Genomic DNA, 25,828 nt, shown 5'->3' with positions numbered 1-25,828 from the left:
GATCGTACACATTTGCGTGTATGATTAGTGTACTATTGAATCGAGGGCGTCACACACATTGAACTATCGAGTAGTCATCAGCTTTGCTTTGCCAGACGTTCTTAACGTCGTCAGTTGCATCTGCAGCAGGCCTGGCACCCAGTGGTGCTTTCAGGACGTAATTCTTCTGTGCAGCAATGAGGATAATCCTCAAGTTACGGACCCAGTCCGTGTAATTGCTACCATCATCTTTCAACTTTGCTTTCTCAAGGAACGCATTAAAATTCAATGGAACAATAGCACGGGCCATCTATCTACAATAAACATAGACAAGCAAGATACTATCAGGTACTAAGTTCATGATAAATTTAAGTTCAATTAATCATATTACTTAATAACTCCCACTTAGATAGGCATCCCTCTAATCCTCTAAGTGATCACGTGATCCAAATCAACTAAACCATAACCGATCATCACGTGAAATGGAGTAGCTTTCAATGGTGAACATCACTATGTTGATCATATCTACTATATGATTCACGCTCGACCTTTCGGTCTCAGTGTTCCGAGGCCATATCTGCATATGCTAGGCTCGTCAAGTTTAACTTGAGTATTCTGCGTGTGCAAAACTGGCTTGCACCCGTTGTAGATGGACGTACAGCTTATCACACCCGATCATCACATGGTGTCTGGCACGATGAACTTTGGCAATGGTGCGTACTCAGGGAGAACACTTTTATCTTGAAATTTAGTGAGAGATCATCTTATAATGCTACCGTCAATCAAAGCAAGATAAGATGCATAAAAGATAAACATCACATGCAATCAATATAAGTGATATGATATGGTCATCATCATCTTGTGCTTGTGATCTCCATCTCCGAAGCACTGTCATGATCACCATCGTCACCGGCGCGACACCTTGATCTCCATCGTAGCATCGTTGTCGTCTCACCAATCTTATGCTTCTACGACTATCGCTACCGCTTAGTGATAAAGTAAAGCATTACAGTGTGATTGCATTGCATACAATAAAGCGACAATCATATGGCTCCTACCAGTTGTCGATAACTCGGTTACAAAACATGATTATCTCATACAATAAAATTTAGCATCATGTCTTGACCATATCACATCACAACATGCCCTGCAAAAACAAGTTAGACGTCCTCTACTTTGTTGTTGCAAGTTTTACGTGGCTGCTATTGGGCTTAGCAAGAACCGTTCTTACCTACGCATCAAAACCACAACGATAGTTTGTCAAGTTGGTGATGTTTTAACCTTCGCAAGGGTCGGGCGTAGCCACACTCGGTTCAACTAAAGTTGGAGAAACTGACACCCGCCAGCCACCTGTGTGCAAAGCACGTCGGTAGAACCAGTCTCGCGTAAGCGTACGCGTAATGTCGGTCCGGGCCGCTTCATCCAACAATACCGCCGAACCAAAGTATGACATGCTGGTAAGCAGTATGACTTATATCGCCCACAACTCACTTGTGTTCTACTCGTGCATATAATATCAACGCATAAAACCTGGCTCTGATGCCACTGTTGGGGAACGTAGTAATTTCAAAAAAATTCCTACGCACACGCAAGATCATGGAGATGCAAAGCAACGAGAGGGGAGAGTGTTGTCCACGTACCCTCGTAGACCGAAAGCGGAAGCGTTAGCACAACACGGTTGATGTAGTCGTACGTTTTCATGATCGACCGATCAAGTACCGAACGCACGGTACCTCCGAGTTCAGCACACGTTCAGCCCGATGACGTCCCTCGAACTCCGATCCAGCCGAGTGTTGAGGGAGAGTTTCGTCAGCACGACGGCGTGGTGACGATGATGATGTTCTACCGACGCAGGGCTTCGCCTAAGCACCGCTATAGTATTATCGAGGTGGACTATGGTGGAGGGGGCACCGCACACGGCTAAAAGATCAAACAATCAATTGCTGTGTCTCTAGGGTGCCCCCTGCCCCGTATATAAAGGAGCAAGGGGGGAGGCGCGGCCGGCCAGGAGGGGGCGCGCCAGGAGGAGTCCTACTCCTACCGGGAGTAGGACTCCCTCCCTTTTCCTTGTTGGATTAGGAGTGGAGGGGGAAAGGAAGGAAAGGGGGGCGCCGCCCCCCTCCTTGTCCTATTCGGACTAGGGGGCAGGGGCACGCGACCCTGCCCTGGCCGCCTCTCCTCTTCTCCACAAAGGCCCACTATGGCCCATTAAGCCCCCGGGGGGTTCCGGTAACCCCTTGGTACTCCGGTAAAATTCGGATTTCACCCGGAACACTTCCGATATCCAAATATAGGCTTCCAATATATCAATCTTCATGTCTCGACCATTTTGAGACTCCTCGTCATGTCCGTGATCATATCCGGGACTCCGAACAACCTTCAGTACATCAAAACATATAAACTCATAATATAACTGTCATCGAAACGTTAAGCGTGCGGACCCTACGGGTTCGAGAACTATGTAGACATGACCGACACATGTCTTCGGTCAATAACCAATAGCGGAACATGGATGCTCATATTGGCTCCCACATATTCTACGAAGATTTTTATCGGTCAAACCGCATAACAACATACGTTGTTCCCTTTGTCATCGGTATGTTACTTGCCCAAGATTCGATCGCCGGTATCTCGATACCTAATTCAATCTCGTTACCGGCAAGTATCTTTACTCGTTCTGTAATACATCATCTCACAACTAACTCATTAGTTGCAATGCTTGCAAGGCTTAAGTGATGTGTATTACCGAGAGGGCCTAGAGATACCTCTCCAACAATCGGAGTGACAAATCCTAATCTCGAAATACGCCAACCCAACAAGTATCTTCGGAGACACCTGTAGAGCACCTTTATAATCACTCAGTTACGTTGTGACGTCTGATAGCACACAAAGTGTTCCTCCGTTAAACGGGAGTTGCATAATCTCATAGTTATAGGAACATGTATAAGTCATGAAGAAAGCAATAGCAACATACTAAACGATCAAGTGCTAAGCTAACGGAATGGGTCAAGTCAATCACATCATTCTCCTAATGATGTGATCCCGTTAATCAAATGACAACTCATGTCAATGACTAAGAAACATAACCATCTTTGATCAACGAGCTAGTCAAGTAGAGGCATACTAGTGACACTCTGTTTGCCTATGTATTCACACAAGTATTATGTTTCCGGTTAATACAATTCTAGCATGAATAATAAACGTTTATCATGATATAAGGAAATAAATAATAACTTTATTATTGTCTCTAGGGCATATTTTCTTCACAGGGTGCCTGTGGTGGGCCACACCCGTAGAATGTGTTTCGTCCTTCTAATGTCACTCGAGTTTTTTTCTTCTTTTATTTTAAATTAATTGCATATTTTTAAAAACTTAAATTTACTTACAAAATTTGGAAAGATGAATTTTTAAAAATATTGACATAGTATAAAAAAATGTTAGTACAGTTTTAAAATATGTGGATAACTTTCAAAATAAATGTTCGTGTCAATGAAAAAATGTTCCGACGTCCAAATAATTTTTCTGGTTTTTGTTTTAAAATATTTGTATACATTTTTTTATAAATGTTTGGGTAATGTTGACACAAAAAAATAACACCTGTTGCAAATGTTGCAAAGAAAAAAACGTAACATAACCCCTGTTGCAAATGTCTTTCGCAACAAGACCCACTGTTCAAGAATTCACCCGATTAATCAGTTAATAGGCCAGTTAATCGCTACTTATAGCATGGCCGAATCGAATAAGACCTATTCGTCGCGTTAACTTGTCAGGCTGATTAATTAGCCAGTTAGACCGATTAATCAGTTGTCATGCCGATTAATCCCTGCTGGCCCATTAACGGATGAGCAAACAAAGGCCAAATTTTTGGCCCATAACCCCTTCTGGCACCATGCCGCTCCTTAATAGATAGGATTAATAATTTTACCTCCTCTCTATGCTTTTCATATGTGTATAGCTGCATATTTTGGTATACTACATAGCTGGGAGCATGAGAGTATGGTATAATACATTAAAAAATCTAGACATATGTTGGCAAGTTTCTATTCAATCTATCGATCAATGATCGACCGATTAATCTAGTTAATAGGCCAATTCACCGATTAATCGCTACTCCTAAACCGACCGAGCAACTACCAGTTAACGATTTCTTGAACATTGACAAGACCTTTGCTGCAAAGTAAAGAAAGACGTTTAGCTGATTGATTGTATCAAATCTAATTGCTCGCAATACTGTTGTGGCTCACACTAGGGAGGGTGATTTTTTTTTTTTTGCAACACGACTCATGTTGCAAAAAAAAAAACCCACAATACAACCTATGTTGTAAAGAAAAAAACACAACATAACCCCTGTTGAAAATGTTTCCGCAACAAGTCCTTTATTGGAAAACAGAGAAAGACATTTGGCTGATTGATTGTATCAAATTCAATGGCTCTCGAGCCGGTGGATCTTTTTAAAAAATCCGCCGGCGGACGCATAGCAGTCCCCAAAAGAGAAACAGAGAAACCCAAAATTGGTAAACGAGAGAAGGAAAACGAAAAAGGCACCTACGATGCCTTCGGGGTTGACGAAACATGGGTCACCGCAGGCCCAACTCAGTACATGGTCGGGCCTCTGGCTGGTTTCGGTGTGCCCCACCACCGGCGCGTATCCGTTGCCGTGCCCGCTTACCATAGTTGCTTTCCTTCCATTAACAAAATGTACGTCACATTTGACAGAAATATTCCCAGGATTCAAAAAATGTCCTTTACATTATAAAATATGATATATACAAATGTAAAAAATGTTCGCATAGGTTAAAAAAGTATTTATTTTCATTATAAAATGTGTCGTAACATTTCAAGAAATATTCATGCGTTTATAGGGAATGTCTGTGAAAATTTCAAAATGTTTATACGATGTAGAAAAATGTTCACTTAGTTTTAGAAAAAAATTTATTGCCATTTAAAAAATGCACCCCGTGTATTTGGAAAATTGTTACCATGGATTCCAAAAAGTGTTGAAAACATCTATTTACAAAAAATGTCCATTATGTATTTTTGAAAAGTGTCCAACGTGTATCAGAAAAATATTTAACACGTGCTCTAAAAACGTACATTCTGTTCCGAGAAAAAGTAGACATGTGTTGAAAGAAAACATACCGATAAAATTCAACAAAGAAACAAAAATTAATCAAGGAAAACCAAAAAAGCAACAAGAAAACCAAATGTAGAAAAGCAAGAGAAAGAAAACGAAGAAAACCAATGAGACCAGAATAAAAAAGCCCAAAGAAAACCCTTGAAAAATCTAGGAGAAAAGAAAATGAAAGAAACGAAGAACACCGGTCGAGCCTTGAACCTACGGCGATTCCTGTTGTATTGGGAAAAAAAGTGCCTCTTTTTTTTAGACAAAAATCGGAAAGAGTCGAATATGATGCCTTTGGTTTTTTTTAGGAGTACGACGCCTTTGGTTTGGTGGGTTGACCAACCATGGGCTGCCGCGGGCCCAACTCGGCACGTGGTTGGGCGTTGAGCCCGACCCGGCACGTCTCCGTTGCCGTACCCGCTTACCATAGTCGCTCTCGCCCCCTTTCGTCTTCTCCTCACCCGCTCCTGCTGCGAACCAGTCACCAGTCCTCGCCGCCGTCGCCGTCGCCGCCGCCGCCGCCGGCATCGAACCGCCCCGTCCCCGATGTTCGCGAAGCGCTTCCTGCATAAGAAGCTGCACCAGGTCTCGCCCCGTCCCCCTCTCTCGCTCCATCCCGTCAGATTTGGGGGAACCTCGACCAGATCATCTTCGCCGGGGCTGGCCGGCGGAGTTTTCTTTTCTTCTGCCGCTGCCCGTGGCCGTGTTGGTGATTCCGTGTGCTTGGCTGTTGCTGCAGGGAGGAGGGGGAGAAAAAGGAGGAGGCGGTGGAGGAGGAGGAGGGGCGGCCGGCGATGTGGCCCAGCTGGACGCGCAGATCGCGCTCCACTACGGCGTCCCCTACGCCGCCTCCGTCATGGAGTTCGACCCCGTGCAGCGGCTCCTCGCCGTCGGGACGCTGTGAGCCCCCAACCTCCACTCGTCCTAACTTTGCCTACACTGCAAAATAAGTAAAACCGAAGCTGATATCTCTGTCAAGTTGCGTTACCACCATCTGAGCCCGAGCAACAAACCATTTCTTGTCATGTAACAAGACATCCAAATGAGCATGTAAAGCAGGTCATACATTTGTAGTGTGCCGTCCTGTGTTCAACTCTTAAGCTTGAAGCCTTATTGCGGTTCGGATCATTGCTCGAGTCGAGCTAATACAAATACGAACAAGCCGTTGAGCACATTTTCTGTGTCCATGTTGTGTTCGCTTCCTGTTGAATTGACGGTGACTGCGCTTCAAACTGCAGGGATGGGAGGATAAAAATCTTTGGAGGTGATAATATCGAAGGCATCCTCATATCGCCAAAGAGTATGCCATACAAGTATCTTCAGGTTTGGCACTTCATCCAATGACTGAATCTTTTCTCCTACCAAGATAGATTTATGTGATTGGCCTGACCATGCCAATTGTTCTCTACTCTCACCATGCACATGTACAACATAAACTCTATGGCAAAAATGTTCAGGTTTTTTTTTCCAGTTTCGGTTGGTTTGAAGTGGAGAGTGTTCCTTTTCCAGTGAAGTCGTTTTTATCTTAGATTGAAACTCTTAGCAATACAATCCTTGAAGTCCCTTTAATATAGTTACTTGCCCCAGTAAATTCTAAGTACACTTTCACCGCCTGCCTTAATTATATAGTTCTCTGAAGCAACTGTGTACCACCAGAAGCTACTTTTGCATGTTGCACTAGTGACTAGCTACTTTTTACTTGCTTACCTTTTTCGTAACCTCTAAAACCCTAGATCTGATTGCCAGTTGTAAAAGTGAGTAATGGATTGTTATGTATTGCAGTTTATACAAAACCAGGGGCTACTAATTGCAGTTTCTAATGAGAATGAAATCCAGGTATGGCATTGAGAGATAGCTCTTTCTTGTATTCAATTTTCTTTTCTTTTTCATCCTTCTGCTTTTTTGAGAAAGTTTTTCCCTTTTACTTTGGAGGCTATCACCACTCTTATATGTACCATAAGATGCGCAATGCATTCATGCTCATGGATTGGTCGACACACCAACTTTCCACATTATATGCTGTTTAAATACAACATGTGAAGATTCTAAGCTCACTTCAGCATGTCAGAATGCAGTCTGCTTATTGATGTGGGGCAATTTTTCTCTGTCCACACAAGGTCCTTGCCATCTTTTTATAGTGCCTAAAGTTCAGTTAGATACCGACAGTAATTCTTGTTAGAATGTTAACTCACCAAAAATATAGATAATCGCCAATCTGAATTGTGCAATATTGGGAAAGAGACTCAGAAGGAAATACCTATTTATATGGTGCTGAAGAAGCGCATCCGATACAAAAAATTTGCCAAGTGCTCAGCCTATGCGACTTCGCAAAAATGAAATAAAAAATGCATGCTTTCATATTCCTATCTCACATCTGAAACACAGACATCGTTTAATCCTTGGGTTTCATTCGAAGAAGAGTGTCAACTGTCGCCTAGCACCTGATGCTTACTGTTACAGGCATGCCAAGCCATCTCTTCTTCCTTCGGGCGTGCTTAGTTGACAAATCTACCTTTCTTTTTTGTGTATATTTGATTATTCTCCTTAAGAAGAATATGTCGAGGGTAGTTACTATCATTGCTGGCAACCACTTGCAAATTTTGCCTGTACCTTTGAGGCTTTGACTAAATAGCATGTTCATAACGTTAAAATATTATGATGTTCATACAGTGGTTTACTCCATCTTGTTTTAGAAGTTTGCATGTAATATGCGTGTGTCCTTTTTCTCTTGTAGGTGTGGAATCTTGAATTCAGGCAGCTATTTCATTCTTCCCAGTGGGACACCAATATAACTGCTTTTTCAGTCATAGAGGGGACCTTTCTGATGTGAGCTATGGACAGGAAAATCATTCTTTCACATTCTTAATTTAGTAGCTGTATGGACCACTTTCTAACTTTTTATCTGTATCTCAAATTTGTTCATCACATTCAGGTACCTTGGAGATGAGAATGGTCTGCTTTCTGTATTAAAGTATGATGTATATGATGGGAAGCTTCAAAAGATGCCTTACAATGTTTCTATACATTCCTTAGCTGGTATACTGCTGTTTCATGTGTCTCTATCAACAGATATTAATTAACAAATTTTAATTTTCTTCTGTCTATGTATCCAAGTTCATGTTAATATTATAGCAGTATGAAGTTAAAATTGTAATCCGATACTCTGAAGTTTCAATCTTCCACTGAAATATTGGATATTTTGCACAACTACATAAGTAAATGGCTTGAGTTAATCTGAAGTCTGAACTTTTTTTACTGGACTTGAGCAATGTTATTTCTATTTAAGGGTATTTCCGGTTCATACTACTCTTTTATTTGGAGCACTGGCAGTTGATATCTTACACACTCCAATTGAGTTCATCTTATCCAATTATCAGTTCCTATGACCTTTTACATCTGAACTTGCAAGTGTTTCAATGAATCAACACATCTTATTTTTTGCTTATCTTATACTGCTTTGAGGCTTAAACATGATATTATTGGTCCAATTTCTTCACAGAAGCAGCTGGTGTTCCGTTGCTTGATACTCAACCTATCGTTGGAATACTGCCTCAACCTAACACCTTGGGCACCAGGTAAGATCATCATGAAATGGAGCTCCTGAATTTTTTGTTATAACCGTTGACTATATAAGTTTTTTTCATTAGTAAATAGTATGCTGGCTGATATTACATCATATTAGGATGGTCAAACATATGAAAAAACACAAAATGATACAAGGAGGCTATAATACTATACTCAGCTACCTTTGTTAACATGGAAACGATTCGTGAATAATCAATGTTTCAAGCAGAAATTTAGAAAGATGAACTGTGCCGTTGTTTTCATCAGATTCCTCTAATATGTGTCACACTTTATCACAATTCAGTTTGCCAATCTGAAACACATGAATGAGCTGCTTTTTTATATGCTTCAGGGTGCTAATTGCATACGAGAAAGGATTCTTAGTTCTTTGGGATGTGTCAGAGGACCATGCAGTTGCTGTTCGAGGCTACGGGGATTTGCATATGAAGGGTCAAGTCACTGGCGCTCAAACACATGCCAGTGAAGATCAAATAGATAATGTTGACGAGAATGAGGAAGAGAGAGAAATTTGCTCTCTTTGTTGGGCATCGAGAGGGGGTTCAACTGTTGCTGTTGGCTATATAACTGGAGACATACTTCTATGGGATATGACTGCAGTATCCTCTAGACAAGGCAAACAAACTGATGTTTCGTCTAACGTTGTTAAGCTGCAGCTGGCTTCTGGGAGTCGCAGGCTTCCTGTTATTGTCTTGCACTGGTCTGCTGGGTCAGCAAAAGACACCACTAAAGGCGGGAAACTTTTTGTATACGGTGGCGATGATATGGGGTCTGAAGAAGTTCTGACGGTTTGTGTCTTGTTTCATTCTCATCTATCTTTTCTATTTCATGTAATCTTCTAGGCATGCATGCAACTGATGCATCGCAAAGTGTACTCAAGTATAGCTGTTTGCTCCTTTACCAACTTGCAAAAAACTACTCCCTCCGTTGCAAAAATGTCTTACATTATGGTTTGTTAGCTTGCAAAAACGTCTTACATTATGGGACAGAGGGAGTATTTCTAGCTCATCTGAACTCAATTAGAACACCCACATTTGGCTCATCTGGCTGTTGATATGTTAATGTAGAACCAGTGAACTAATTTGCATTGCTACATGGCGTACACAGGTTAGGGCAAATGTTTCCTATCCAAGATAATTTCCAGCGATAGCAAATATGGACATGAGTGTATGCCTTAGAGGCAACCAATTCGGAGGTCGAAACAACTTGGTAGTTATGTTTTGTTCAGATGCGAGCAATTATGTATCTAGATTTTGCTGTACAAATATATGTGTATCATATATCTAGCGAAGTTACTTTTCTGAGCACAAACAATATGTATGGCGTATTGTTTTTCAGCGGTGGAGTTTGGAAAACTTTACCTTGTTCAATGAAAAATTGTATTCTCTTGTAGGTTCTTAGTCTGGAATCATCTAATGGATTAGAGTCAGTAAGATGTGCGTCGCGGGTGGACCTCAAACTTGATGGATCCTTTGCTGATATGATTCTTATTCCAGATACTGGGGTTCCAGATAAAACACGAACTTCTGCACTTTTTATATTGACAAATCCTGGACAGTTAAATTTCTATGATGGTGGTGCTCTATTTTCTGCACGGAAATCAGAAGAGGAATATGCTCAGCCTGAGGCACAGAAATTTCCAGTCGTAGTTCCAACAATTGATCCCAGCATAACAGTTACGAATATGTATTCACTAACTGGGAGAGAGCATCCAAGTATTTCACTGAAGGTACAGTTTTGTGTGGATTCTTGACATTTCACTCTACTTAACTGCAACCTTTTTACCAGATCATATATTCATGTTTTTTGGTAGAAATTTTGTGCTAGGCAAATTGTCGCACCTCCAATATCAGGGAATATGAAATGGCCTTTGACTGGTGGGGTTCCTAGTGAAATGTCACTGAAGGAAGATCATGCAGTTGAAAGAATATATGTTGCAGGCTATCAAGATGGTTCTGTGAGAATATGGGATGCAACTTTTCCTATTCTGATGCCAATGTTTGTCTTGGATGCAAAGGTCACTTCTACCGTGTTCTTAGTTGTCGACTGATGACTACTAGATCAATGCAAGAATACTAAAACTATTATTACTTCAGGTGCCTGATGTTATTTTGGATGGAGCAAATGCCTCTGTATCATCGCTGGCTTTTTGTTCATTAAACATGACTTTTGCTGTTGGCACAACAAGTGGTCTGGTTAGTCTACTATTAAAATTTATGGGTCAGTCCAAGTTATTGGTTGTCAGCAGCATATTCAATACTGTCTAAGTATCTTGTATATTTTTGTAACGTTGTAGGTCCGCATGTATAAACTTCAAGAGAACAGTGGGGATTCCAGCTTTCACTTTGTGAGTGGATCTAAGCAGGAAGGTAAATACTGCACATGAAGGCATAAGTGCAAATTAAATTATATTTGCACTTCCTCTTTGTTTGTTTCCTCTCCATCATCCCGTATGTATTAAAAAAATTAGGTCAGTCAATACGAGACAACAGCAAAGTTGCCCTCATGATGTTGCCTTCTGGGCTTCCAGTTTGCTTTGATTATCACACACTCTTTCTTGATGGTCAGTCTGAGAGATGGCAATATATTTGTAGAGGCAGTGAGGCAGTGAAGCACTGATGCAACCTGTCTATAGGCAGGAAACGATCTCAACTGCACCATACTCCCTTGTCAAGCTATATGCAGAGAAAAGAAATCTTTTGAGTGCTTTATCATTGTAATGATAATATAGGCCATTATATCCTAGTAATTTTTCTGGTATTCTGGTAAAAAATGTGTTTGGTGCTGCCTGTTTTACTATTCAACATCTGGTTCAGTAGTAATCCATGTATATGTAAAACCCTGATTACAAGATAATGCGTAAGTGACATCTCGTAAAAGGACATATTTCCAAGTGTTCTTTTTTGTTCAAGATATATTTTCCATGTGCCTTTTTTTACTGCCAGCTCCTTATGAAAACAAGTCCATGTCAAATTTGCTTTCTTTTGTTATCGTATAGGAGGCATCCAGTCCTGCTCATTTTCGTGTTCACTTTTTTCCGTGCTAGAGAATCTCATCAGGGCATTTATAAAAACCACTTTTGGTGGGTATGTGGTTCATTTCGTTTTTCTTAACCTTCTGGTGTTTTTCTTTCAGTTCATGCTGTTCATCATGGGAGAGGGTTCCATTGCCATGTTGCCTTTATGGCATCAAATTCCCCCGTGCGTTCTCTCAGATTTACATCTTCAGGAGAGGCCCTTGCAGTAGGGTATCAAAATGGCCAGGTATATTTCCCTTAAGGTCTCTGAACTTTCACTATTTATTTGAAGGTTGTACGTACCATTTGCAACTAACTAATTATTATTATGCCTTGGTTTGTCTTCTCAAAGGTGGCAATGTTTGATGCGAGTCAACTGTCCGTGATATTCTCTGTGGATTGTACATCAGGAACAAATTCTCCTGTGGTTTCAGTAAGCATCTACAGTGTAGGTGCATCTGCTGCAAAAGCAGGCCCGTCCCAGAAAGAGATTGCTACAAATGCAAAATTTCCAACAGATGTTGTACTTTCCTTAAGTAAGGATGCACGTCTTACTGTAGTTGACAGCACAAGTGGTCTGATCATAAATTCACTTCTGCTAGATGAGAAGCAATCTTCTGCACTTTTGATGTATGTCCTCATAGGTAAGTGATTTCTATTCACTATGCTAACTTCTACCCCCATCCCCCTAGATCAACTCATAATTTCTGTAAGTTCTGGGTTTAGATGGTGCTTCAGATGAAGAGCAAGCCCAATTACCAGAAGACAAGCTCCCATGTCAAAGTCAGACAGGGAAAGAACATGTTCTCGACCAAAAGCAAGTACAAGGAGCTGAAACTAACAAGAAAAGTGCTTCTCTACATCCACAGAGTGGCGGTTCAGATTCACTTCTTTTGGTCTGCTTCGAGGATGTGGTGCTTTTATTTTCTCTGGCATCATTGATTCAGGTGCATACTTGGCATATGCGAACTACTTTGAAATTTCAAACTTCTAAAGCTTATTGGTTATGTTCTTTTCTCATCAGGGAAGCAACAAGCATCTACATAAAACCAAGCTCACAAAAAAATGCTGCTGGTCAGCAATTTTTAAGAATAAGGATGATAAAGCTTGTGGGTTGATATTATTTTATCAGACAGGCATCATAGAATTGAGGTAGTTATGATTTTGTCATGTTATTTGCTTCATTGCTTGGTATGCTAGAAATTTTAATATGAAGGTGTCTCCCATGTTGTCCTTACGATTTCATATTGTAATCATGTGGATTAACTAATATGACACTTATTGTCAAAGTATGATGGTGTAGAACGGATTCCCTTTATACATTTATTTGCTCTTACTGCACGTTTACATGGACTTTTCTTTTCACATGCTTGTCGAAATTTAGATTGCTATAGTTAATAAATCTACAAAGTACAACCTGGTAATACTACCATCATCTTATTTGTTGTTCCCTATGTCTCATGTACATCACCATGAATAATTTTTTGGGAATATGAGTTTGTTATAGATAAAAGATAGTCTTTGATTGTAAATCTTCACAGTATTCTTTCTTTTAGAATATCTTGTGTATATTTTCAAGATTTCAAAAGGGTGACTTTTCAGGTGTCATCATCTGTTTACCTGTAGGTGTGTACATCCATGCAAGGGCCTGGTGAAGTTTTGCCCATACCTTAACTGTTTTTCACTTGTCATGACAGATCTTTGCCAAGCCTAGATATTCTCGCTGAGAGCTCCTTGATGGAATTACTAAGATGGAGTTACAAGACTGGCATGGATAAAACCATGAGCTCCTCAAATGGACAAATTGCTCTGGTAAATTGTTCTGCTTGCCTTTGTGACTTGGTGTTCAACTTTTGACTGTTTGCTAAATTGCCACCGCATTGTATCAAAGTATTATTTTGATTATGCTTTATACTAGTGTTGGCTTTCCACATCACTATCTGGGTAACCTTAGCTTAGTTCTAACCCAGAATAACGGTGCCTAAAATGAGTGAGGGTGCGTTTGGATCCCTTGCTAGTTTACCTCACTAGGCAAAGCTAGCCTTGCCGACGGAGGCTAGCTGATTTGGCTCGCTCGCCCGATAGAAGAAAAAGCTGGAAACCGCTGGTAACAAGGCAATCTAGCTCAGGAACCAAATCCATCGCTCCCTTGCTTGGCCAGGCTAAGCAAGCGCTTGCCGGATAACCAAACGCTCCATGACATGTTTTCTTTGTGGCAAGCAAAGTTGAGGGTGCCCAACTTTGTTTCATCTCTATTAGTTAATCCAGATTCGTTCTTCAGTTATGTTAGCTTCAATATCGACTGTGCTGTAAAATACCCCCCTCAGTTTTCTAGTATGTCTCCCGCCACAGGTTAATGGATCTGAATTTGCAATCATCTCTCTTATAGCCTCAGAGAATGACTTCAGGTACTTAAATTTTTCTTTCTTGATTCCCACATGTCTGGTCCTGTTTCAGTTTGAGTCTATTTAGCTTGATACTTCTTAGACCCGACCCAGTGGTATTTAACTAATGTTTCGTAATCATTTTAGGATTCCAGAATCATTGCCATGCCTTCATGATAAGGTACTTGCAGCAGCAGCTGAAGCAGCTATGAGCATCTCGACAGACCAGAAAGGAAAGCAGGTAGGCAATTGTCTAATCCCCTCAACCTATATGCTATGATACCCTGTACAGTTTGACTTAACATGAAACTTCTGGTGCAGAATCCAGCGGCAGGAGTTATTGGTGGCATTATAAAAGGATTAAAAGGCAAAGCGGATGAAAATGCAAACCTGAGAAAAAGTTTCAATTCCCAAACCCCCAGTGAACTATTGGAGTCGATTTTCTTGAAAGGACCATATGTTGAACCATCACTAGCTTATCCTGATGATCCAATAGAAGAACTGTCAATTGGTCTCGCCCCCTCTCCTTGTTTTTGTAAAGCGTTTGCCTGTAGTGCTGCCTATTTATCCAAAAGCGCTTCAATGCAGATGACATAGAAATTGATGATGAAGTGCCCCTATCTCCTCCGCCAGCATCATCCTCTGCTTCTCACATGAATAAGAAAGCAACAGGTTGGGCGTATGTCTTGGTTTTTGGAAACACGCCTTTTGAACTGTTCATGTTTATCAGTTTATGCCTACACTTGTGCAGTAGAGGACGAGAGAGCGAAACTGTTTGAAGGATCAAGTGATGCTGACAAACCAAGAATGAGAAGTACCCAAGAAATTCTCACCAAATATAAGTTTGGCGGGGTAATTCCATCAACATTGCGATTCGTCGTGATCTCTGTCTCCCTCTCTCTCTAAGCTGACTCTTAAGGTTTCCTTTTGCAGGATGCAACAGCAGCAGCTGCCCATGCGAAGGATAAGCTCATGCAGCGGCAGGAGAAACTCGAGGTAAAATAACGAATTCCGTAACACACTCTATGCACACCAGGCTGGTACCCCCAGACTGTATATGTTTCTGATTTTCGTTGGTCAACTCGTCTTCTCTTGTAACCATTTCTTGAACAAGAAAAGCCTCATTAGCTAATCGCCTTTGTACCAGAGAATAAGCCAGCGGACCGCAGAGCTTCAAGACGGGGCGGAAAATTTCGCTTCACTTGCCCAGGAACTCGCGAAAACAATGGAGAACAAGAAGTGGTGGAAACTGTAAACTATTCGGGGTTTTCACATCACTGCATCCTATCCTACGCAAAGTACGTCCAGCTCTTGGTACTTGGGAATGCCTTATTTGCGGGTTGTTATTATTTGTCGTGGCATAGTTCCGCCCATTCGGCCCCGTCTTTGTGCTGTGTATATTTATGTTCATGGACAACTGCAGCTTGTCAAGGTGATTGTCTACCTTGCCACTGACAGACAGACAGCATGGCTTGTTTGGATGCATTAGCTTAGGTTTATGTTGTATATCACCATGTAATCATATGCACCATGGGTGGAAAGCGCGGGCGGAACCTACTTACCGTACATTATTTCTTTTGTGTGGTCATTCAGTCGTTCGTTCTGTCTGTAAAGGTAAAAGGAGACAATAAACTGAACGGCTTACATTGAGAAACTTCAAAGAGCCCGTGTGGCATTGTTAGTTGGTGGTATCTGATGTGACGCCTTCTGTTGACTAATACTTGAACTTTGATTGTCAAGTTGCAATGTGTATGTTTTTTGTTTTGTTTTTTGTTTTGATTCATCTGTCGCCACGTGTGGGTGCAGTGCCATATACCCCCTCCGTAAAGAAATATAAGAGCGTTTAGATTACTAGAGCAGTGATATAAACACTTATATGTCCTTACAGAGGGAGTATATATAAGGAGCTACATGAACCTAAGGAGGTGTTTGGTTCGTACATTTTCACCCGTCATTTGGTTACAGCGCAACCTTGTACCATTTAACTTTTGTTGGATTCACTTTGAGCGGTAACAAATCCCCTTCAATCGAGTTCCATGGTAAGTCAGTTTCGATACTGGTCGATCCCCTCAGGAAACAGATCACGGTAAGTCAGTTTCGATACCGGTTGATCCCCTCAAGAAACTGATCACATTTCTGCCCGTAAGACAGACTTTATAAATGGTAATTATGTATTTTAAACCATGCTGCTCCATAATTCCGTTATATATTTCAAATAATTCTTCAAAAATCCACACTTAATTTTAAGCTCTGGAAAATTGTTATCTCTTCGGTTGTTATTTTAGGTTCAGAATTTCAACTGCCGGTAATCTCCCTCTCTTTTGTATAACTTGCATTTTAAGAGAGAGAGATTGCATTAGAATTGCACTATAATATGAAATATAACATTGAAATAAGACAAATTACAGTAGAAATAATGAAGCAAAATGGACGCTCCTAGACTATGAAATTCTTCAGTAGGTTTGCTTCACTACCCCCCCCCCCCCCCCCCAACAACTTCTGTATCTTAAAGGGGAGGTGGAATCCTGCCACGCGCTGCCGAAATCCAGCCCGTCCGCGCGTGCGTCGCGATGGCTAATTAATATAGCCCATTCGCAAATACGGCTCGGCAAATACGTCGTGTTATACTTATACACAAAGGCAGTGGCCCGGGGCGTCATTTACTATGGTATGAATACGCGACGCACACGGCGACCCGGGCGATGGAATAACTGCTCTCGGGGCTGGGTGGATGTGATTGAGCACGTGCCCCATATTGTTACTGGTCAGCAATTTCAAACCTTGATATTGTTCCTGGCACTGCAGATTTCTCCCAAGCCATCGACTGCGGAAGAAAAGAGTTAGGAGTGGAGATGGGTTCTTCACAGAGTGAGATGAGGTTAGTCCGTCAAAACCATTTGCCTGATGCATTGCTTTGTTCTGCCCACGAGGGTACGCGAACACCTGTTTTAATCTCTTGTTTGTCTGGATCCCCAAGCATTACGACATTATTTATTTGCCTTAATGCATGTCGGCTGACCGAGAGATGAATTATTGCCGTTGGGGTGGATGTGGTGCACACGTCGCGCGTGGCCAATGTCGTCCCTGTTTCTTGTCATGGTTAAAACAATTTTCCACTGACTCGCGCGACTAATAACGTATCCATCCGTCACTACGTATCGTCTTAATGACCCTTTCATCACAAACTTGTGCATGCAGATCGTGGCCATGAGCAGCAGGTTCACGACGCCCAGGATGAAAAGGTTCTTCTGCCATGCTTGATTCTGTTCAAGCAGTGTTACATGCCAACGTACCGACGCATGCGAAATCAGATGACCCCAACGTGCCGATACACCGACGCAGGAGGTGTGGAGCTAACCTGGGACTTTGATGAACACATGGTGTGTGGCTTCGGCGAGATGAGAGAAATGAAGATAGATAGAATGGTTGGTCGGCATGAGAGTTTATAAGCAAGCCAGTTGTTTAAAAAACTCAGCAGGGAGCGTCTCGCAGCTAGCCGTTGGGGCTGGGATGGTAGAGCCCAACTGCTCGGTTCAATGCCAAGCCCTGCCATGTGCTGCGCATGTCAGGTGAGTGATACGCGTCAATACCGCACGTTATACGGCTAGTGCGTATTGGAGTTGCACGAATCACGCGGGGGGCGAGCGGCGTGGATACCAACCGCGCGTAGCCGCATGTCCACTCACCATTATTCGTCCAACGACGCAGCTACTCCAGATGAAGAAAAAAACCAACAATGATGCTGCTACAGGGTCTAAATAGAGAAAAGGGTAAGTATATGCTAATTATATCAAAATACACCCAACCATGCCATGCCTAATAGCTAACTAGTGGTTGAGGTCCGCCATTGCAAGCCGCTTGCGAGGAAGCTATACGCACATTACCATCATGTCAAAAAATTTAAAAAATATTCTCGCATTACGTAGACATCACATCCATCTTAAAAGGAAAAAGAAAAAGCCTAGAAAAATTTTTCTCAAAAAAAAGTCTTCCTACCATTTAATAAACTCTCACCGTGACCAACCAGCATGCGCCACATGGGTAGCTGGTTAGCTAGTTGGCCACCATTCTAGCGCCTCTAACACCTCACCATCATGTAAAAAATATTCTCGCACTATGTAGACATCACATCCATCTTAAAAAGAAAAAGAAAAAGCCTAGAAAAACTTTTCTCAAAAAAGAGTCTTCCTACCATTCAAAAAACTCTAAAACAACTTTCTCACCGTGACCAATCAGCATGCACCACATGGCGTAGCTAGTTGGCCACCATTCTAACGCCTCTTAATGGGTTTAATATAATAAGATAGCCTTATTAGCAACAGATCTACCAAAAAATAGTTGTTCGTTTCAGGGACCAACGAAGGGGATGCAACTAATCTGCAGATGCAGTGAAAAGTGTTTCAAATCCAGCATCTTATGATGTTGCTTCCTGTTCTGCATATATGTACTAACTGTATATTGCTGGGTACTAAGAATGCAACAGATGAATGAGCTATAGCCATTCCCCATATGCCAAAACTAGGGCACAAACCAATCCCAGTAAAGAACAACTCGAGTAGAACAGATGTGCTAAACTTTGCGCTAAAATGAACAGTTTTGATCAAGAACTTTCACACCGCCAACTCTATCCCGAGCAAACTATTTAAATTTTCTTCCATAGATGAAACCGACAAAGACTGTCTCAGGCTTACTGACGGGTGCGGCGGCACACGCCTCCGCCCGCTAGTAGGCATTAGTTTACCTCATACTTCACCACCACCGGTAAGACAGGGCACTGCAAGTCTGCAATAGAATGCTAACATGGTTTCAAATAGACTAAAGCTGACCGGCATATATATGTACTCCCTCTGTAAAGAAATATTAGAGTGTTTAGATCACTAAAGTAGTGATCTAAACGCTCTTATATTTGTTTACGGAGGGAGTACTGTAGAAAAAACTGACAGCGGAATAAGACACGATTCTAGTCAGAATATATTGGCAGGGTTTGAGCTTTTCCATCGGCATGTCATTGGGCATCCTTGTAAAGGAAGACATCTGGAACAGAGGCTGAATCCAGCTCATAGAAGCCGCCGAGCTTGCCGCCATTTTCTTCCGTCAGACAGAACGAGGGCACCCGGTGAGAGAACTTCAGATTGTGCCCTGTAGGTATCTCCACAACTCTCTTTCGCTTGCCAGGCTTGAACACCGCTGTGTAACCATTGACCTGAGTAAGAAGAGAAACTTTTGTGCTAGCTTCAGTGCGCTCAATGATCTCACCGATCTCAAATCCGCAAGCATGAGGGCTCGAGGGAGTCCAGTCAGGTGTCCAGTTCATGTAGATGACCCAAATCTCACCTACTTGCGGAACAATTTCAATCTGCTGGTTTGGATCATGTCCCGTGCATACTAAATGAGAGAAAGTATCGTTTGTTTCGTACATGGTTTTCCAGCTTCGAATTTTAAATTTACCACAGCTGACTGGTATATCCTGCTCCAACCACTGTTTCTCCTGCTCCACTTGGGGACAAGCTTCAAGCCAGGTCAAATACACTTTGAAAGGTTCTAGCTCGACTTTGCTTACCCAGCCATAGAACTTAGGAAAGTTGTCAACATCACTGTATAAAGCCCATATTTGTCCACGTTCAAACTTCTCACATGAGCGGCATTCTTCGAAGTTATAGAATTCAGAATCAGGATATGTATAAACTAAGGAGGGACTATTTTGCTCAGAGAAGTCACCTAAAGCATTAGGACCATTGGGATTTCTCTGCAAGGATGTGTTTGGCTCAGAAGAAACATATTCATGTTTTCCTCTACTGCTTGCACTGTCAGTGCTCAAATCAATGGATGTGCTGCCCTCTTTCTTGCCAGGGGACATGCAGGAGTGAAGAGAAACACAAGGAAACGCTGCATCCAGGTCAATGGGGAGACATGCAGTGTCAAGTTCCAGAAAACCTCCAGGGACACCAACTTTCTCATTCCCATTTGTCCTATAAAACGGAACACTGTGAGAAAAACGAAGTAGCTCACTTGGTGCTACCACAATTTCAGATTTCTCCTTAACTGTCGCAAATAAGCTCACAAAGCCTTCAATCCTGACCAATGGGACAACAGTAACGCCAGCACTAACTGAGAAATCTGACATGACTTCCACGACTTCATATTCATAGGATCTATGATTATCTGCATCTGATCCCCACTGCATGTTCCATCCCTTATAAAGAGCCCATACCTCACCCTTACTGGGATGTACTTCATATTTCCTTCGTTTGCCTTTTGTCCATGAAACAATATGCGAAAACATGAGTCTGTCTTGTGACATCTCTGTTGTTCCTAAGCTAAAGCTTCCACAAGCAACGGGCAGTTCTTCATCAGACCATTTCTCCTCTGCTTCATTCATTGCAATGCGCTCCAGCCAAGTGAGATGAACTTTAAAGTTGGAGGCATCCAAACTTTTTATTCTAGCATAATATCTTGGCATGCCATCAAGGTTATCATAAAGGGCCCAGATCTGACCAGTTGCAAACAGACTAGCATCCCTCAACTTCTCAAAATCGAAAAATTCTGCGTCAGGGAAAGAAAGCTTCACAGAATAGCAAGGTTGATTCTGACCAACAGTATCTGTAACTTCTGCCCTGATATTGTCCTGATCACCTATATCTGGAGTTTTAGCTTCCTCTTGGGTGTCTACTTTGCCAGACACATCAGATGGAACCGATTGCCTGTCAACGTTAGTGACATTATCATCAAATATTTGCTTCCCATTCAAATCAGCATTAGATGGACAATTATTCTTTCTTCGCTTCTTTTTGCTATTACAGTTGAGGCTACTACTGCCATCAGCATCTTGTGTCCTCCTAGCTGATCTCCGGAGAACGGGGGATCCCGCAGCATTTAACACTGTAGATACATCCTCTACACCCGAGTTCTTTCTGTCAAAAACACCTGTGTTCATGTTTACAGTTTGGACACAAGATTTACTTTGAGTCTTTGCTGGAATTTCAACTTTCCCCTTTGTAATATATGACTCGTTAGCTTCCTTCTCGCCACTAGGATTGTCATGCCCTTTTATATCGCATTCTGCCACATTTATCCTTATTTTGGCATATGTGTTAACACCTGTAGATGAAAGCTTTGCAGGACCAGGGACATTCATATCATTTGAAGCTGCAGATGCATCTGCTCTACCTGACTTTGGTCTGCCAATGATGCTTGGATCAGGAGGATCTGGTATTGACCATCCACCCATATGTTCATTTGCAGTCGGTACAGCAGGTTTTTCTTGATTCATTGCTGAAAATTGACTTTGCCCGCTTGTCGTTCTTGACTGACTAGGGACATTCATAGCATTTGAAGCTGCAGATGCATCTGCTCTACCTGACTTTGGTCTGCCAATGATGCTAGGATCAGGAGGATCTGGTATTGACCATCCACCCATATGTTCATTTGCAGTCGGTACAGCAGGTTTTTCCTGATTCATTGCTGAAAATTGACTTTGCCCGCTTGTCGTTCTTGACTGACTAGCTTTCTCGCCCATGGTTGGCCTGCTATACCCTTTCATGTAACCGTCACCTTGGGCCACATTCATCCTTGGATTCGCACCTGCGGTTTCCTGTGCAGAAGAAAGCTTCACACGGCGGCCTTGTTGACTTGGAAACGTCTTCGTTGGAACTTGAGAATTAGTGGGTACACTCGATGAAGTCGGCGCATACTGTTCTTGTAAGTTGTACTTGTATGCAAAGAAATTATTTTGGCAGTTCAGACAGCGGATCAGAGTGTTTAGGACATGGTTGTGATACTGATATCGCATCTGACAATGAGCACATATGGTCCAAAAAGTCAGTACATGCCCAGGTACATCGCATTTGCGTGTGCCACTCTTCTTTTGTTGCTGTGTAGCTTGCTTCGGCACTTTTCTGGAAGCATACTGCCTTCTGATATCATAATGAGATCGCTTTGTTTGATCACACAATATTGTATGAGCTTCAGCAACCAACTTGAAAGCAGCTTCAGCACCAGGAAAACAGTTTTTATCGGGATGGAGTGAAAAGGCAAGCCTGAGGTATTGCTTTCTTATGTTAGCATGATCTGTTGTTGCCTCCACTTGAAGGATTGCATACCAGTCCGGCTCTCCATTCACCCTTGCCTCTGCTGCACAGTGTACAGTGCAAACACTTAACAGCTGAGATATATTTTCAAGCTCTGGAAATAGCATCTGAGCTTTAAGTGCAATCTTTCGGGCACCAGCGAAGTCTTTATCTTCCAACTTCTTTACAGCAATTTCCCTGGCCATGGAAGCCTCTTCTCTGTTGCATTCCATCATAATCACTGCCAAAAAAATACCGCGAAGCTCTCACATGAAGTGATATCAGATGGAAATGAGTATCCTCTGACTCAAGCTTCAGAGCAGATAACGGATGCGCACATCTGGATCAATTTCTCGAATAACAATATGACTGAAAAATTACTGCATCAGGACCTACAAATTTAAGAAGGAAAGAATAATTCTTAGTATCTGAAAATTTAACACCTAAAAACACACGCATTTGTGGATTCCATAACAATAAGTCAAGATTGCTTGAGTGCAAAACCTAGTATACGAGACCACATATGATATATTCCCTCCGTTCATAAGTAGATAGCTTCCTAGAAAGCATGCAGTCAAATTTGTTTAACTTTGACTAGTAGTAGATAAAATAATAGTTAGATTGGTAAGATGAAAGTAGAAATATTAGAATTTTCATGAAATATATTTCCATCATATTAAACTACAAGTTTCTACTAACATATACGCATGGCCAAGAATACATATTTGAGAACGAGTCAATGCTAAAACATCATCTATTTTGTGACACATCAAAAGGCAATACCAGCAAAAAAAGACATGTGAACAAGATTGACAAAAGATATATTTCACATCAACCTTATGCACCACTGATTAGAGTAAGGAAGAGCGAATTGTTATTTATAATCAGCTACGTGGCCAGCGTTCTTCGTAAGTTGTTTATGCAGTACCGTAGTTTGCTATCACCAGAAAATGTTTGTAGCAAGCTATTATCAGCTCGTCGATGTACAACACCATAGTATAGTTTGTATTGCATGTGATTTAGTGACAAAAGAATGACCGGAAAGTGGCATAACCCACTAGAAACAAATAGAGAAGTAATGGATTATCTTGTCAAGTAAATACAGTGCCATTCTCGACAACTCTAGATGAAAAGAAAAAACTTGCCATGTTCCCATGTGCAGAAAGGAGTTTGATGAGCCCAAAGTAAGACGTGTGAAAACATGGGTTGTTCAAGGAAAATTTGGGGCATCTTGGCAGCGACTCAGATGGGCTGTCTCAGGTGTAAGAAGAGATGAGAACGACTAGAGAGCACTACTGGATTTGTAATACAAGAAAGTATCCAGGGAATTTCTAGATCCGGCAGATACTACATGCTTCAGGTTCAATCCTACATCCAGATTCCACCTTGGAGCCAGCCAAATAGACGACTTGCTTCAGGAGTCCGGTCCCATCTGGATCCATTTCCGGATCATGTAAGGTCATTTCATGGAGATGTTAAATTATGGTTAACTGCATTTGCATGGGTAGAGTACCTAAAAGGACAAAGCACTGGGCCATCTGTGTCAGTGCTATATAGATATACTTATCTATAAGAAAAACTCAAAGACATACTCACTGAGGTGAGAACTTCCAATATGACCAAAATACAGGCGCATACCACAGGAAGCAGATGAAACTAGATATCTGCAGGCAAATTAAATTGCCACTCCATCATCATTACCATATCTCTCGGCAAAAACCTACTAAACCAATGTGTTCATTCATCATCACTAAGCACACCAATTTCCTATGGCATCCTCTCAGAACAAGCATTGTACAGCTACTGCAAAGATTGTGGTAAGAAAAATATTTGCAATCATATTCCTTCTTTCATTCCTTTCATTTACTTTGGCATAAAATTTAAATGCATGTATATGTGTAATTTCTAAACTATGACATAGGTACACCTCAGTACCAACAGGATGTAAAGGGATTACGAGACTACAAGAGCACTCAAACAACCAGTGAAACATACAACCAACACTAACCGCAGCAACATTCAAACAATCAAAACCAACAGAATGCAAAAATATGACAGTTGCATTGCGACAACCAGCACCATGTAGTCATGGATGACGGGTAACATCATAAACTTCGCCAATGCTGCTGTAGTCCATGCTGCTGTGTGCAGCTGCCCCCACAGCCCAAATAAACACTACATGTATCAATTTCGGAAATTACAGGGCACAAACTCACCGAGCACATTCCCGGAAAAAAGCGGGGAAAAAAACTCGCTGTTCACATAAACGAGATTAGAGGGGCCAAATATTGCAGGGCTAGATACAGTAAAGTAGGGTTTGGGGCCGCGTGGTTCGGGAGAGGCGGCGGCCTGAGAGGAGGAAAGGGTTTGTGGGAGGAACCCGGGAGGGGCTGCCGGAGGGGACGCAATGGATGCTACATCTTCTGCTCCTACCACGCCATTGGAACACTCGCCCATGCATAGGATTGGAATTCGATCAGCACAGGAAGAAGAAACTAATCTCAAATCTAGTTGCATCCATTCATCCATCCATCCATCCATCCATCTAGGAGACAGAGCAGAGAGGAAACATGCATCCAGTTCGTCCATTCATACATCCATCCATCTAGGAGACAGAGTAGAGCGGCGACAGAGAGGAGAGAGCTCACCTGAGGCGACGTCGGGCGCCGAGGCCAGTGGACGGGGGCGGAGTCGGGCGAGGCGTGCGTCGAGGCCAGCGGCCGGGGCGGGCTGTCGGGCGACGCGGCGGCGGCGCGAGCCCTAGTGTGGGGGAGTTGGGGGATCGAGCAACAGAGAGGACGACTCGTCTGGTGCGGGCGGCCACTAGTGGCAGTTTCTTGGTAATTTGCCCCTCAAATTGGGGTACTACCATAGCTGGCCAAACGGGCCGGCCCGGCCTGACCCGGCTAGGCCCATCCTAATCGTGCCTGGCACGGCCCGGCCCGCCGAGACATGATTATTATACGGGTCGTGCCAGCCCGTGTGCTGCAGCCTGCAGCCTAGGCACGACCCATATGCTAATTGGGCCGGCCCACCGGCCCGCTAGGCCCGCTAATCTGCCTCCTTTTTTGCGCACTGTGCGTTTTTAAGCCTATTTTTACCTGTTAGGCCACATTGGGATACATAAAAAAATAAAAAATAAAAGATAATCGGGTCGTGTCGTGCTGGCCCGCGTGCTCGGCCTTCAGGCCCAGGCACGTCCCTGGCGTGCCGCATGCCGGGCCTGGCACGTTTAGCACGTGTTGTGCCGTGCCAGGCCCGTGCCCGTGTCGGCCGTGCTACCGGGCCGACCCAATTATCCCGGCCCGTTTGGCCACCTATAGGTACTACCTTAAATCGAAGGGCACTATTAGGCGCCGGTGCGCCGGTCGAAAGTTTCGGCCGGCCGCCCCCCTCCTCCTCCCCCGTCGTTGATATCTCGAATCATTTACCTACCTCTCTTAACGCTTGGTCAACGGCTGGATAAAACACCATGACTCGCTCGCCTCTGCCAAGATAGCCGCGAGTGCGTCTAGTGTGAGCGAGGCGCGGTAGCAGCCTTGCGTCGTCGTCTCACTGCAGCATCGTCGTTCAAGGAAAGCATGCCGGCACGATAGTTGCAGCTGGGTGCAGAGCATGCCGGTTCCAGCTCGCCCCCCGCACATGTCGTAATACCCCCCCCCCCTCGCCGGCTGCAGCT

General features: G+C 42.7%; 2 protein-coding genes across 3 annotated transcripts; one reads left to right on the top strand and one right to left on the bottom strand.

Moving 5' to 3' along the window:
• The first annotated feature begins 5,521 nt into the window (after nt 1–5,521).
• Nucleotides 5,522–15,822, top strand: LOC125530093 (transducin family protein / WD-40 repeat family protein). 2 transcript variants are annotated; one of them, XM_087543042.1, is made up of 24 exons: nt 5,522–5,686; nt 5,841–6,001; nt 6,340–6,424; nt 6,884–6,937; nt 7,836–7,927; nt 8,034–8,137; nt 8,601–8,676; nt 9,018–9,471; nt 10,077–10,412; nt 10,497–10,700; nt 10,780–10,878; nt 10,980–11,052; nt 11,819–11,946; nt 12,052–12,343; nt 12,426–12,646; nt 12,724–12,851; nt 13,397–13,511; nt 14,052–14,107; nt 14,231–14,324; nt 14,405–14,594; nt 14,672–14,755; nt 14,838–14,935; nt 15,017–15,079; nt 15,231–15,822. In XM_087543042.1, exons 1-24 carry the CDS (start codon nt 5,648–5,650, stop codon nt 15,336–15,338), a joined length of 3,354 nt encoding a protein of 1,117 aa, XP_087399168.1. In that variant the 5' UTR covers nt 5,522–5,647; the 3' UTR covers nt 15,339–15,822. The 2 variants fall into 2 exon arrangements, with proteins under 2 accessions (XP_087399168.1, XP_087399167.1); XM_087543041.1 differs by having other exon boundaries at nt 14,835–14,935.
• A 2,888-nt stretch (nt 15,823–18,710) lies between these two features.
• LOC147983615 (uncharacterized) lies at nt 18,711–24,974 on the bottom strand. The gene is made up of 2 exons (XM_087543040.1): nt 24,798–24,974; nt 18,711–22,541 (listed from the first exon to the last, which is right to left on the bottom strand). Exon 2 carries the CDS (start codon nt 22,383–22,385, stop codon nt 19,089–19,091), a length of 3,297 nt encoding a protein of 1,098 aa, XP_087399166.1. The 5' UTR covers nt 22,386–22,541; nt 24,798–24,974; the 3' UTR covers nt 18,711–19,088.
• Nucleotides 24,975–25,828: the final 854 nt, after the last annotated feature.

The sequence above is a fragment of the Triticum urartu genome, chromosome 2A (genome assembly GCF_056163025.1).
Source record: "Triticum urartu cultivar PI428250 chromosome 2A, HENAU_Tu73, whole genome shotgun sequence".
NCBI classification, from domain to species: Eukaryota; Viridiplantae; Streptophyta; class Magnoliopsida; order Poales; family Poaceae; genus Triticum; species Triticum urartu.
Note: the sequence above shows the minus strand (reverse complement) of the source record. Positions and strands in the feature narration are given on the sequence as shown.

Excerpts from the sequence above, each read along its gene's own strand:
- LOC125530093 (XM_087543041.1), top strand. The coding sequence starts at position 5,648 with ATGTTCGCGAAGCGCTTCCTGCATAAGAAGCTGCACCAG. Across the intron at positions 11,947-12,051 it reads TAGGGTATCAAAATGGCCAG|GTGGCAATGTTTGATGCGAG; the intron begins GTATATTTCCCT and ends GTCTTCTCAAAG. Across the intron at positions 12,647-12,723 it reads CTCTGGCATCATTGATTCAG|GGAAGCAACAAGCATCTACA; the intron begins GTGCATACTTGG and ends TTTTCTCATCAG.
- LOC147983615 (XM_087543040.1), bottom strand. The coding sequence starts at position 22,385 with ATGATGGAATGCAACAGAGAAGAGGCTTCCATGGCCAGGGAAATTGCT.